This window comes from Miscanthus floridulus, chromosome 19 (assembly GCF_019320115.1).
Source record: "Miscanthus floridulus cultivar M001 chromosome 19, ASM1932011v1, whole genome shotgun sequence".
In the NCBI taxonomy this organism is placed as follows: domain Eukaryota; kingdom Viridiplantae; phylum Streptophyta; class Magnoliopsida; order Poales; family Poaceae; genus Miscanthus; species Miscanthus floridulus.
In genome coordinates, this window is record NC_089598.1 from 109,645,695 (window position 1) to 109,661,482 (window position 15,788).

The window sequence follows — 15,788 nt, forward strand, 5'->3', positions numbered from 1 at the left end:
TGAATTTGAATGTTGCGTAATTGGATCGATTTTTTAGCTAAACAATAAAGAAGCTAGACAATAAAATAGTTATCTAAACTATGATATGTGCAAATCAGGGGGAGAACATCCCTGAGTTTTAGGAATGCTAAACATTCTTAAGTGCACTTTATATATTCTAGCTCGCTGCATTTAATAAATACTACTCCCCATGTTTAAATATGTGTGTGAATATTTCTCATAAAACTTCATCATAGCATACATGAATGTGCCTTCACTTGTAGTTGGAAATACATGAATTTAAATTATTTTAAGCTATGATATGGGATATCTTTTGAAGTATGCTATTAAAAGATCTAATATTGGTATTAGGGGGAGAGAAAGCCTATTTTAAATGCCAAATATTATTTCCATAGAAGAAAAATGATCTTAAAAGTAAAATATTTCTTGAAGCTTGAAGCAGGAATATTGTCACGCACTAAATCAAATAATAATTTGACTAATGCTCTTGTGATGCATGAAGCGGAGCATATGTCAGATATTTTTAAAAATGAGAGGAGTAACTTAAAGTTATAAACCAGAAGTTATGTTTACTAGTAGTAAACTAAATATTGTATACTATTAACCTACAATTTACGGGACGCCTGTGGATTTTAGTTTATTATATATTTGTTAAATAAAATAAAAAAAACTCATCTATTCTCATGAAGAGAATACCTCATGAAGAAGGGTTAAGCACCTCATAAAGAGGATCATCATAAAGATGAAATCGAGCACACTAGACGCACACATTATTAGTGTTGGGTATGCAGAACAACAAATCATCTTTTGTTTGGAAAATGACAAAGAGATAGAATAATATCACATTATGAGAATATTAGGAGAAAATAATAGTCGTCGACAACGCTACCTCTATAATTGCAAATATTTCTCTTATGAGAATCTGGATCCGAAAAACAAAGTCCATGGCAAAGTCGCATTTACCAATTATATTGGGTCAATGAAGAAAGCAATTGAGGTTGAATCTCCTACTAAGAAGAAATAAATATTTTGCTATATCTTTTGCAAATAAAATGAATGAGTACGAAATATACATTTAGTAAGTGAATTCTGGAAATTCATATAGTTCCTGAAGAATAGAAATCGCAACATAGAAATTAAATCTCATACTAAGTATTAAGAAGTCTAAGTTAGAATATATTCCTGAATGAATATCAAAGTCTCAAGAAGAGCATGTCCTAGAAAAAATAGAGTCATTGAATGACTTTATAGTGAATAACATTATCATTGTGTATATCTCATAATAATCTCTCATGCAATAGAAAATATATCTCATAGAAGAGAAATATAATTCACTTAAAACGAGAACATCCTTGAAGGAATTAATCCATGAAGGATTTACTAGTTGATTCTTGAATAAATACCATTAATCTCTTAAGTGAATATAGACCTGAGTAAAAAAAAATGAGGAATCCTAAACACCATGAAGGTGTCATATGAACACTCAGAAAGTGCATATTGAAAGCTAGCAATGAAGTGGTGATATCCTCTAAATACCGTAGAAGGTATAAGAAAAATTATGATTTTGGCAATTGAATTATCCCCTAAATGCCAAATACAAGACTGGATTTATTATTGAGTAGTATAATCAAAATCCCAAAGATTTGTAGAACATATAATTTGACAATCCACTAAGGAAGAACTATAAGTATTCAAACTCTAGTATAAGTTTGATGCACTATCTAGAAGATATTGAATATTGTAAACTATTTACCCCCATAATCCTCTGAAAGGATTTATTATCCTGAAGGATAAATTTTATATGTTTAGCACAACTAATAAGTGGTCATTTATGCATAAAAGCATATTACTCTTGTTTACTCATATTATAATTCATAGAAGAATTGCGAGCCAATATTTTAAAAGATATAGTATTGTGATCTGCATACCATTACTAAGCACACATTTATGAAAAGTGTGATTTAAACAATGATATTCAAAGAATGACTTTATGAGGGAGAGCAATTTAACTGAATCTACCTTGAAGGTAATTAAAACCACTAGAACTACAAAGATCAAGTAGATCATTTTGCTAAAATGTTGAAGTTTATGCATTTATCACGAAGATGAAAATCTATTCATGAAGAATAGAATATCATGAAGTATGCAGGACCAAGAAGGTTAAATGTTGTACTTTTTTTTCTCTATGTGAGTTTTTACTTGAAGGTTTCTCACACAAAAATTTTAATGAGACAACATGTGCAATGCAATTAACGAATGTGATGTACTCTTTTTTCCAAGAACCGTTTTTTCCACTAGGTTTTCGGATAGAGTTTTTAATGAGGCATGTGCATATCGTGGTAATCGCCCAAGGAGGAGTGTTTAAAACATACGGACTCTATCCTAGAAGGAAAGGAGAAGGTGGAATCATAATCCTAGTTTGTTTGTACGTGGACTCTTACCAAACTCTTAGGCCTTGACATGACTATATATATGTGGGAGCTCTATGTTGCAATCATCAATATTGAGAGGAAAAAAAAATAGTCTCTCTATCCCTTATGTTTATGTATTCTACTTTTATCTATTATGTTGATTATGAGGGACGAAGAGAGAAAAGTCCTGACCGCTGATAATATGTTTTATAACAAGGCCATCCAAACATTTTGAACTGGTCCTCCTCCGAAAAAAAGCAATCTTCTTTTTTTACGAGAAAATTGCCCTGGTTCTGTGTCACCAACCTGCTTGAGACATTTGAGCATAACGTTCGCTGTCCGTCTGCCATCGCCTCCTACATTCCTTTGGATCGGTAAGTAGTTTTTGTGGATTGAATGTCTGAGGTCCACCAACATTACTAATGTGCTTTTGAGTCGCAAATAGAAATAGGATATACGTAATGTACACAATACTTGGCAGCTAAAAAGTAAAATTTGGTGCTTAAAAGGTTTTACTTGTCTTTGTTTTTTTTGTTGACAGGGTCCACAATGCTTATTTAGTACTACCTCCATCCACAAAAGAATGCAAATCTTAGATTTCTAGGAGTCAAACATTCTGAACTTTGACTGAATTTATATACAAAATACAAACATTTTCGATACAAAACAAGTACTATTAGATTAGTTATAGAATATTTTTTCATAATAAATTTATTTAGAGACATAAATACTAATACTCTTTACTATAAATTTGGTCAAATTTAATCTCAATTGACTGGCATGGATACCATAATTGCATTCTTTTATGGACGGAGGGAATAATTTTCATTATTTTTATGCATACCGATTCCTGTCTCATTGGCTCATATGTTCTACTCCCTCCGTCCCAAAATAGAAGTCATTCTCGTTTTCCGAGAAGTCATTTTTTAAATTTTGACCAATTATATATTAAAGAATATTAATATTTATAATACATAATTAGTATCATTAGATAGATCGTTTGAATGTACTTTCATAATAAACTTATTTAAAAATAAAAATGTTGCACGCATTTTTTACAAATCTAGTTAAAGTTGAGAAAGTTTGACTTGCACGCATCTCATAACGTCCTTCTTTTTGGGACGGAGGGAGTATATATATAATAATGATTTGCGGATGGCACTGCTTTGTGGTACTTTATGGTGTGGTTAGCCTTAAGGTTAGTCTCATGCATACCGATTCTTAATCTTTCACACATTTTATTCCCAAAATTTTGCAAGAAAAGTCTATATATTACTCCATATATATTTTAAATTATAAGTCTTTTCAACTTTTACTAAATATCAAGATGGATTAGTACAAAAAAAATCAAATGTTTAATAATTGAACTCATATATTGCAATATATTATGTTACACATTTATAACATATAATAGTATTGTAGTAACATAATTTAAAATCAAACCGGGTTGCTTCGCTATTATCAATATATTATGTTACACATTTATAACATATAATAGTATTGTAGTAACATAATTTAAAATCAAACCTGGTTGCTTCGCTATTATCCCGCTGGATCAGGGTTTTTTTTTGTTACCATGAGCCTTAGCCCGTAACCGTGCGCGATAGTTATGCTGATATTCTCGATTTCTAGCCCGTCTATCAACATCTTTATCACAATTCATTACATTAGTAGCTTGTGCTTCATGTTTCCTTTTACATCCTTTTGAATTTATATTCTCTAGGCCGACTTCATCCTCTAACAAATATTCAAAAAGGTTAATTGATTTTGAAATAAATATTCCCAATAGACTGATTTATAAAAAACAAATAGCATAACACCTTGAACATTGCCATATGATGTTGTGGTCAGATTATCATCTTGTCTTGTGGTCGAAGCCATAACAAGGTTTAAGTTTGTCTTGTTTATATTGTTAATATGGAGCACTGCAATCAATGAATTTTAAAGCAATGGTGAAAACAAAAATTAAAGATAAATGCATAAACTGGAAATATATTACAGAGCCAAGCGACAAAAAATTAAGGAATTGAGATTTAGTTGCAACTTGCAAGACTGAAAATAGATTACTTTTTAGAAACAGGCAGTTGAAAGAGAGGTACATCCAATTGAAGTTTAGTTGCAACTTGCAAATCGGATAAGAGTAGATTACTTTTTAGAAATCTGTACAAAGAGTGCAACTTGCAAGTCGTATAAGAATAGATTACTTTTTAAAAATCTGTAGTTGAAAGAGAGGTCAGAAAGAGTAGATTACTTTCTACAAATCTGTAGTTCAAAGAGAGGTGATAATAAATTTATAAACATGCAACACATATTATATTAATCCTTTTTTAAGATCGTAATCAATCTTTATTTATTAGATCATATCAACACACACAAAAAATTATACCTCCATTAATGAATCTTCTGATGTCTCAGGCAAAGAGCTGTAGGTGTCCGGCAGGTCGGGCAGCTACAGACTGAAGGCGGCACCGGCTGCTGGGGACCCACAGATGAAGTTGCTGGTGGACACGCGTTCACGACGTGTGCTGTATGCGGAAGCTCGGAAGGACGCGCTGACTTTGTGCCGCGGGAACCTGACGCCTGCGGCAGATGACCACGTTAGGACAAGGTGATTAATCACGTTAGGACAAGGTGTTGATCAGAAGATCGGACTATATGGGAGACGGGGGCCTCTGTCTGCCCGTGTGCGTGATGTTGGAGGTGTGGGCGGGTGTAGACTTTTGTTTCGGTGAAAAAAGACAGCGAGCGGCGACGGATTTGTATGGCAGGAACGTAAGAATCTTACGTTTTGTAAGATGTGGCTCACTTGTTAGGAGGTAATGACGTTTAGTATCCCTTGGATCTAGATCTCAAATCACATCTAAGGGTTAAAACATAGGGTGGGTAGGAATTTTTAGGTAACATGTATTTTCCAAATCCTTCGCCTCTTTTATAGTATAGATAGGTACATATCTTTTACTAAACCTCTAGATATATGTTTATGTCTTATTATATAGTGAAAACTACGTATCTAGTTAGAAAACAAAAATGACTTACAAATTGGAATGAGGTGGTACTTAAAGTACAAGTCCATTTTTATCAACTATTTGCATAGTTTGTTTTAGGTCATTCAACTCTAAAACTACAAGTCTTAACAACCGAACTATTAATACCGAGCAAATTTGGCCATCTATCTACTTTCAACAAGAAAAAGAATAAATACACCGATAACATAAAATAGAGCACCAATAAACAAATTACTATAAAAAATACACACATAACTTCAAATAGAACACTAAAAAATAAATTACTGTATTTATTTATTTGATTTAACACGAATTGAGTATGATTTATAAAAGATAAATCTTTTTGTTATTTTTTAGAAATGCAAAACCAGATTTGCTCGGTGGTTAAAGCTTTAATAGTTTGGTGGTTAAAGCTTTCTTGTTTTATAGTTACATAACAAAACGTAAACTTCTCAAAAGAAAAGGTTTATAGAGACCGAGAGAGAGATCGGGACGTGCGCCTTGAAGTCATGCAGTCTGTTTGATGGTGGGTTTTAGCCAAACTTATTAGTCAGCCAATAATATTTTTCTCTCACAGCAAACAGTTTTCTCGTCATAAGTCACACCAAACCTTGTCGAAACCAACCGTCGTACAGGCCCGATGGTTTGTCGTTTTCGATTTGTTGGGCTCGGGCTGCAGTTTTCGGAGTTCCATCCGTATACGCCGCCAAGGCGAGTGGGCCCAGTCACATTTGGGCCTTCGATGATCTGGCCAAAAATAATCCCAGCGTTTCCTCAAAAAAAAATCGCAGCGAATTGGAAAAAGGAAATTCCAGCTCCACTTCCCGCATGGAGAATTCCCCACCACCAGCACCAGCAGCGGCAGCGGCAGCGCAGGCGACGCGGCCCGATCCCGTCCACCGCCCAGAGGACCCGCGCCGATGCGGCCGCCGTCGCCGCTGGCCCGCCTGTCGCGTTCTCGACGCTGGACTCGCTGGCGGCGTTCCTCCGGCCGCGGCTCCCTCCGGGGGCGCTTGCATCCTGGGGCGCCGTGCCGGGGACCAAGACCCTGGCGAACCTGTTCCTGGAGCTCGCCGTGGGCGACTGCGCGCTACACGCCCCCGCAGACGCCGCCCCACCGCCGGCGCCGCGGGTGGTCCGCGCGGTGCACGTGGCCACGGTCCGCATCCGCAACAGCCGCGGCGCGCGGCTCGTGGAGACCCGGCAGCTGCTCTCCGACGGCACGGTCCGGCGGCGCGGCCCGCGGCCGCTGTCCGAGAAGATGCGACCCGGCGAGTCCCCCGAGGCCGCCGCGGCGCGCGCCGTCCGGGAGGAGCTCGGCGCCCGCGCCCACGTCCGGATCCTCGGCGGGGACGGCGCGCGCGTGGAGGAGGGAGTCCGCGTCCTACCGGGCCTCCCCCGCCGCTACGTGCTCCACGCGGTCGACGCCGAGGTGGTGGACGGCGTGCCCGAGGACGGGGAGTTCGAGACCGAGGAGACCGGCGAGGACGACGGGGACGCCGGCGCCGGCGCCATCACCGTGAAGCGCCACTACTGGGATTGGATCGACGACGACGACGACGACAGTGACAGTGAGCGCAAGGAGGTTGCTGCTGCCGGCGCGCGCGCGCACTAGAGGCTGCTCTGCTCCGTCAGTGGTGCATGCCGAGCAAATCGACTAATTGCGGGGCCTCTGTCTGCTGATGATTTTGTTGGCAATTTCTCTGCTTCGGACCAGTTCAGTTCACATGTAGGTTTGCAGTATCAGGTCACATTATTGTTTCAGTTTTAGAGATGAATCGTGAACAGCTCGTTCCTCCCAAAACCCACCCAGTCAAGAACAAATCGAGCACCCTGCTCTGAAGTCTGAAGTCTGAACATACGGAGTACTGTACGGTTAATGCCTGCACTTTTGTTGCTTCCAGTTTCTGTGCAAGATCATAGGACGATTATATACATATATGTAAAAGAACCGTGGAATGTAACGGATCGAATCAGTGTTTCTGGTGATGAAACTACTCGATTTTCTTATTGGAATTCAATATAAGTGTCCGCAGACAGAGTATAAGTAGCCTAATCTCTGCACCTACACATTCTGAAAGAAACGTAAACAACCAACACGAGAACGCACCAAACACACATATCACTCTCCAAAAGCTACATTTTTACGACTCGTTCCTCATCCAATTCATCAGTACTCTTTCATTTAGACCTCTTTGGTTTGGAGCGAGCAGCTCCGCCATGGCGATCCAGAGGCTTCTTGAACGGAATGAAGTCGATCCCAGACATGTAAGGTCGCAGCACCTCGGGCACTCGAACACCACCCTCCTCCTGGAGTCCTGGTGCGTCTCCAGGATACAACACAGGGTCCTCTGCGTGGCAGTCAGCGTGGAGTTGAGCGTGTGAACAAACCTGTTGCACCTCTCGGCTCTCGCCGTCCTTCCTCTGGCCATACGTGATCCCGAGCCTCCTCGCCTGGTAGTCCGTGCAGTTGGAGCACGACACGAGCTCCCGGTACGTCCCCGACGCCGGGAACCACACTTCGAGGTCGTACTTCTTCGCCGCCGAGTTGTTCAGAGCGCCGGACACGACGTTGACGACGCGTCCGGCGATGCCGAGCTCCGTGTAGAAGTCCTCCGCGTTCCTGATCATCTCCTCGTGCATCTCCCACGAGGCGTCGCCGTCCGGGGCGGTGATGCAGAACTGCTCGACCTTCTGGAACTCGTGCGTCCTGAAGATGCCGGCCGTGTCGCGCCCGTGCGAGCCGGCTTCTTTCCGGAAGCAGGTGGAGAAGCCGACGTACCGGATCGGCAGCTGGTCGGGACGGAGCTGCTCGCCCTGGTGGTAGTACACCAGAGGCTGCTCCGACGTGGCGATGAAGTACTTCCCCTCGCCCTCGAGCTTGTACAGCACCTCGTCGTACTGGGAGAGCTGCGCGCACTTGCCCATGGCTTCTTTCGTCATCATGTGCGGCGTGTCGATCTCCTCGTAGCCTCGCCGCTGCAGGAACTCGATGCCGAAGTTGGCCAGCGCGCGGTTCAGCGCCGCGCCTTCCTTCCTGAGGTAGTAGCCCCTCCCACCGGCGGCCGCGGCGCCCCTCTTCAAGTCAACGATGTCGAGCGCGACGCAGAGGTCCACGTGGTTCATCAGGCTCCGTCCTCCTGTCTCCGAACACGCGCAGGGGCACGTTGGCGGCCTCGTCGGCGGCGACGGGCACGGACTCGTGCAGGATGTTGCCGATGGCCATCAGCTTAGCGAACAGAGTCGACACGACACATCGGACACGGCTAGAGGTCGAATCTGTTAGAAAAGTAGCGAGTGAGACACAGGTGAGGAATGCAAATGATCTCTATTATCTTTTTTGATCAACAGTATGCACATATATATATATATATATATATATATATATATATATATATATATATATATATACAGGTTTACGTGGGCGGTTACAAGTGTGAAAGAGAGAGGGGTGAAAAGACACGCCTTCGATTAATCCATAATTGAGCACTCAATAATAATTCTCAACACTCCCCCTTGTTCAATTAGCTCCTTGTAGTATTTATTATTCGTCTATTATGCATCTTTATGAATCTTTGGAAACCTCTGTGGAAAAAATCAAAGTAATATTGCAGCCTGTTCGCTTGTTCAATAAGCCGCTTGTGCTGGTTTGTATGGCTGATTCGTTGTGAGAGAAAAACATTGTACCATGACTGATAAGCCCTGACTGAAACTAACAAGCGAACAGGCTGTTGGTATACCAGACAAAAATCCTTAAGACCTAGTGGGAAAAATATGGAACAACACCATAATATACAATTACCAATGTTATTAGACCCTTTGAGATAGACCCAAAGCCTTAATCTAAAAATACCTTGACCATATGGTCAATATGCTTCAAATATCATCTTCCAAAAAAAACCCCGTGGAGAAAACTTGATGATATAGCATATACCTTTGTGTTGACATTGTCTCATCAAAAACTTTATACGAGAAACCATAAATGAAAAACTCACATAAAGAAAAGAGTATAATACATCTTATGTCCCAATATCATCCACCAAAAATTCCTGTGGAGAAAAATGGATGATATGACATAACCTTGTGTTGATATTGCCTCATTAAAAACTTTATATGAGAAACCCCAAGGAAAAACTCATACAAAAAAACCTCAAAGTAAATTCATACCAATGCCCTCAACACATAAGAAATGTGGAGTATGGTAGACTCTGTGAATATCTCTGCAAGATTATCACAAAACTTAGTTTGTAAATGTTCATATGCCCATATTACCTATGGAACAGAACCATCTTAGTGCAAAATATTGCATTAAGTATAACTTGTCTCCATCTACATAACACAAGTTGCATTACCTTTATAGATAATGACCATTGATTCATAGAATCAACACCACATAACTTCAGTATATGATATATCATTCTACCAAGCTATACACATTCACGTGAAGCCTTATAAAATACAATGTCAGAATGATTAATTGGATGGACCATTAAATGTCTATTTAAAGACTATTACAACATGGTCTTTCCAAATTCATGTAAAGCCTATTTCAATGATCTAGAGTTTGAGGATCTTATAGATAGCCAGAATCATTATATCCACGTAATTGGATCATGGATTACACAAGACCACATGTGCTATTTGAGATATCAAAAGATATTCTTAACTTTAATCCACCAACATTTGGTAGGAGTAGCGCTGCTACTAGATAGCAAATCATTTCAACAATAATTTCTGGCCAGAAACTTTTGCTAGATTTATAAGCGCATAAATAGCACAGAGATAATATACCACATGTTCCAATATCTCATCTCAGTCACTATGGCATAAAATAATCTTCCTCTATCATGAGGTAGAACAACCATAGGATACTTTCATATTGAATCACTCAATATGATCTGGATATAGATAGCTTTTGTATAAAATTCTAAGAGAAGATGCTTGTATCATAAACACAAAATGAAATTTTGGTTTAGCCTGTATCTTCCATCGCAAACTCCGTCTTTAGATTACAACGTGCTATTAACATGTGTTCATCACTAATGATGTCAAGATTATTGACTATCATATAACACTATGAAATCCAATCAAGGACTTCAAAATCAACACCACGTGTAATTAATCTTGTATCCCTTTAGTTTAGGGAATACACACAAAGTCGATCGTACCAAATTCGACTTAATTGCTTTAAGATATATATTGACTTAAGCAATACACAATATGTGTTGCGATTTTATGTACGAGGGTTGGGTATGTGAACTTCTTCTTGGAAGCTTCACAAATACACCAAATCAAGTTATCATATAAATATATGCAATCACTACATCTATTAACTATCAACTGCAATGATAGATGCTTTTGTACTGCCAATTAAAAGATAGTATCGGAAATTTATACTTTGGAGAATAATTTGCATTGAAAATCAATGCATGGGCTTTGCGTAAACCGCTTGTGCTACTAGTCTTACTTTGATCTCACCACCACATTGTTCTCAATCCATTTTAGGGCGAAAACATTTTTGTACCCATGGTAAATGTACCATGAGGTGCTGACATTATGAAAGCTCTAGTTTGGTTTTGGTAAATTAATGAGATCCTAAGTGCTAACCTAGTTTATCAAAGTGTTCATGAAATAGGTAGCATATTCCAAGTGGTGAAGCAAATGAAGATCATGACATGATGATGGTGATGCCATGGTGATGATCAAGTGCTTGGATTTGAAAAGAAGAAAAAGAAAAACAAAAGGCTCAAGGCAAAGGTATAAGTGGTACGAGCCATTTCGTTTTGATGATCAAGACACTTAGCGAGTATGATCACATTTAGGTTCAATAGCCGTACTATTAAGAGGGGTGAAACTCGTATCAAAATGCGGTTATCAAAGTGACACTAGAAGCTCTAACTTATTACATATGCATTTAGGATCTAGTGGAGTGCTAACACCTTTAAAATATTTGTGAAAATATGCTAACACACATGCACAAAGGTGATACATATTGTATTTAGCACTTGGGAGCAAGGGTTCGAAACTTCACTGGCGGAGTATCTGCCCGTAGAGTGCGGACAGTCCGACGGTGCCACCGGCGCCCTGTATAGAAAAGACAGGGTTTCACATAGTACATCAGAAGCTGGTCACGTGGTGACCGGACTCGGGGGAGCAGCGTCCGGTCAATTATAAAAGAAGGTGGTACTCTCGGTCTGAGACCAAACATAGGTGACTGGACTCTGGCTGAACACTATTCAGCATCCGTCATGCTAATGTGGTGGCGCATAGTGAAGAAGGTGAGTGATCGGACGCTGGGTGAGTCTGATCGGGCACGACCGGACGCGTCCGGTCACAAGTGGAACCTTACTGGAAACGACCGGACTCCAGTGTTGGAGCGTCCGGTCACTTCGAGCAGCACATCCAGTCATAACTTAAGTGCGCTAATGATCGTTGAGATTATGCGATCAGTATTTCAAGTCGGGGACACTGGCGAAAATATAAGGACTGGACGCTGAGGTCCTGCGTCCGGTCAAACCGACCAGTGCGTTCGGTCGCCTCGATTTTTTAGTGGACTGAGGAGCCAACGACTCTATCTCATGGGGGGCTTCTATTTAAGCCCTATGGCCGGCTCTATCTCAGAACTCTTGGCCATTTGTATTGATATAGCAACCTTATGAGCTTAGCCAAAGCCCTCCCACTCATCTCCATCATTGATTCATCATCTTTGTGAGATTGTGAGTGAATCCAAGTGCATTGCTTGAGTGTTTGCATCTAGAGGCACTTGATGTTCGTGTTTTGCTGTAGGATTCGCTTATTACTCTTGGTGGTTGCCGCCATCTAGACGGCTTGGAGCAGCGAGGATTGTCGAGCGGAGCCGGTGATCGTCGAGCGGAAGTTGGTGATTGTCTCCGGCTGAAAGGTCCTAATGGCCAGAGAGGGTGAATAGCCTAATAAAATTTCTACAATAACACTTAACAAAATAGTTAGATAATTATGAGGCAAAGCAAGTATTGCGCTATGCTACTCAAAATGCAAGCCACCTACCACAATTCTAGTTTAGATAGTGTCTATTCATACAATAGCAATGACACTACCCTATGTTAGTGTGTTCTCAAAAACTAACCAAAGAGCCACACTAACCAAGCAAACAAGCTCTCACAACTAGCTACACTAAAAAGCTTGACAACTAATTTACGGTAAATGTAAATAGAGTGATCAAGAGGGTTATACCACCGTATAGATGAAGGAGTCAATCAATCACAAGGATGAATAACAATGAAGATCAATCACCTCAGAATCAATGATGAACATAATGATTTTTACCGAGGTTCACTTGCTTGGCGGTAAGCTAGTCCTCGTTGTGGTGATTCACTCACTTGGAGGTTCACGTGCTAATTGGCTTCACACGCCAAACCCTCAATAGGATGCCGCACAACCAACACAAGATAAGGATCACACAAGCCACGAGCAATCCACTAGAGTACCTTTTGGCTCTCCGCCGGGGAAAGGTCAAGAACCCCTCACAATCACCACGATCAGAGCCAGATACAATCACCACTCTCCGCTCAATGATCCTCGCTGCTCCAAACCGTCTAGGTGGCGGCAACCACCAAGAGTAACAAGCAAAATCCACAGCGAAACACGAACACCAAGTACCTCTAGATGCAATCACTCAAGCAATGCACTTGGATCACTCCTAATCTTACTATGATGATGAATCAATGATGGAGATGAGTTGGAGGGCTTTGGCTAAGCTCACAAGGTTGCTATGTCAATACAAATGGCTAAGAGAGTGAGCTTGAACCAGACATGGGGCTTAAATAGAAGCCCCCACGAAATAGAGCCGTTGTACCCCTTCACTGGGTACTGCTTAGGGTCACCGGACGCTCCGGTCCAACTGACCGGACTCTAGACCCAGCGTCCGGTCGCCCGATGTCAGCCACGTGTCACACTGCGTTCAACCGGAGTCGTCTGATCTCAACAGCTATGAAGCGACTGGACGCTCCGCTACAACTGACCAGACGCTCAGACCCAGTGTCTGGTCGTTTCTAGTAAGGTTCCAGAAATGGATTTCTTCGACCGGACGCGTCCGGTCATGCTTGACCGGACCCTTTCAGAGTCTGATCAGACGCTGACATCTATCTGCGCTGTCTAACAAAATGACCGGACCCTGGACTTCAGCATCCGGTCCAACCATGACCTAGCATCCGGTCATTTGACCGACACTGGCGTCTTCACTGCTACGCATGACCGGACGCGCCGGTCCCCCTAGAGGCCAGCGTCCGATCACTGTATAGCCAGCGACACTTACTCCTTTTCATCTCTAACTTCTTTACCCTTGCTCAAATGTGCCAACAACAAAGTGTATCACCTTGTGCACATGTGTTAGCATATTTTTACAAACATTTTCAAGGGTGTTAGTTCTCCACTAGATCCTAAATGCATATGCAATGAGTTAGAGCATCTAGTGACACTTTGATAACCGCATTCCGATATGAGTTTCACCCCTCTTAATAGTATGGCTATCAAACCTAAATGTGATCACACTCTCTAAGTGTCTTGATCACTAAAACAAAAATAGCTCCTATAGTTTATACATTTGCCTTGAGCTTTTTTTTTCTCTTTCTTCTTTCCAAGTCCAAGCACTTGATCATCACCATGGCATCATCTTCATCATGCTATGATCTTCATTTGCTTCAACACTTAGAGTGTGCTACCTATCTCATTATCACTTGATAAACTAGGTTAGCACTTAGGGTTTCATCAATTCACCAAAACCAAACTAGAGCTTTCAATCTCCCCCTTTTGGTAATTGATGACAACCCTTATACAAAGATATGAATTAAGATTCATTTGAATCCATGTTGCTTGTCCAAGCATATTTACTATGTGTAAATGATATGGACAAGTTTCATGAACTTCATATGGTAGCTATTGCTCTCCCTACATATGTGCTAAGAGTTTGGATTGTAGCTTGCACATATGCTTAGATAGGAAATATAGGAGTCAATGTCTACCATATGATGCTAAGGTATAAGAGATGGACCTTTGAAGCATGATACCAATCGGAGTGCACCATTATACCTTCCTTAGCACCATGGTTAGCTTGATACCATTTGAAAAATATACCACATGGAAATATTTGGAATAGATACCACTTGATAATACTAGAGAATGAAATCACTAGATAATCTATTCATGCTAGTTTTTCATATTATCATTGAAACTTACAACTAGCATACATCACACAAGCATGGATGTTTAAATTTAATACTTGTGCCATACAAGCAAACATATGAAATGCATATTAAAATGCATCATCCAAGTTCATGAGCTTGCTCCCCCTACTCGTGTGCTCAAAATTTTAATTAATCCCTTTCCTTTTTCACTTCTCTCCCCCTATGTCATATATCAAGATATTTTTATGTTTCTCTCCCTTTATGATATTTCTTCCCCTTTTTCACTATCTTTACTACTATCTTTGTTTTTCTCCCCCTTTGTCATCAATGACCACAAAGGTTCAAAATATAGATAGTATTACTTGTAGGGTCGAGATTATCAATGTCAATCAATGGGATGAGGATTAAAGTTCCAAATTTGGTTCAAACTAGAATATATGCCAAAGATATTTAACTCGGTTTGATTCAAGGACAAGCTTCTTTACACCACTAAATAAGGGTTATTGTAACGTCCCGCCTCTCCGAGGCTGGGCCCGCTTACATCTGGCAGCTTCTCTAGGATATAGACTGCCCTCACAGACCAACACAGGTCTTTTCTGCACACTTTGTCCTCACTCGTGCGCACCCGAGAAGAAGTTCCCGGTCGGTCACCCATCGCTCCAGGCCAAGCACGCTTAACCTTGGAGTTATTTGCAGATGGGCTTCCAGAAAAGAGGTTACAACTTATTGGTATGAGTATCCTATTAATCCTGTTAAGCCCTGGGCTGGAATGTTACATCCTCACCCCCTTAAGAGATCGACGTCCTCGTCGATCAATCCCAAGCAAGGAGCGTCCTCTCTTGGCCACGTCCGTGTGTCCAGAGCCAGCGCATGTGCCATGCTGTGTGACCACACCGGATCCACACCAGCCATGCGCACCATGCCTGCGCAACTGCGATACATGCGCCCGTGAAACCACCAGAGTCGGCTCTGATACCATTCTGTAACGTCCCGTCTCTCCGAGGCTGGGCCCGCTTACATCTGGCAGCTTCTCTAGGATATAGACTGCCCTCACAGACCAACACAGGTCTTTTCTGCACACTTTGTCCTCACTCGTGCGCACCCGAGAAGAAGTTCCCGGTCGGTCACCCATCACTCCAGGCCAAGCACGTTTAACCTCAGAGTTATTTACAGATGGGCTTTCAGAAAAGAAGTTGCAACTTATTGGTATG

At 41.2% G+C, this 15,788-nt stretch overlaps 1 protein-coding gene and 1 pseudogene across 1 annotated transcript; one reads left to right on the forward strand and one right to left on the reverse strand.

Annotated features, from left to right (window-relative positions):
• Positions 1 to 6,222: 6,222 nt before the first annotated feature.
• On the forward strand, positions 6,223 to 7,455 carry LOC136528985 (uncharacterized). Its single transcript, XM_066521996.1, is given in 3 exon segments — positions 6,223 to 6,329; positions 6,332 to 6,352; positions 6,355 to 7,455. Coding segments are annotated over 3 exon segments (783 nt in total). The 5' UTR covers positions 6,223 to 6,244; the 3' UTR covers positions 7,032 to 7,455.
• Positions 7,456 to 7,569: 114 nt separating this feature from the next.
• Positions 7,570 to 9,705, reverse strand: LOC136526596 (serine--tRNA ligase-like; annotated as a pseudogene).
• Positions 9,706 to 15,788: the final 6,083 nt, after the last annotated feature.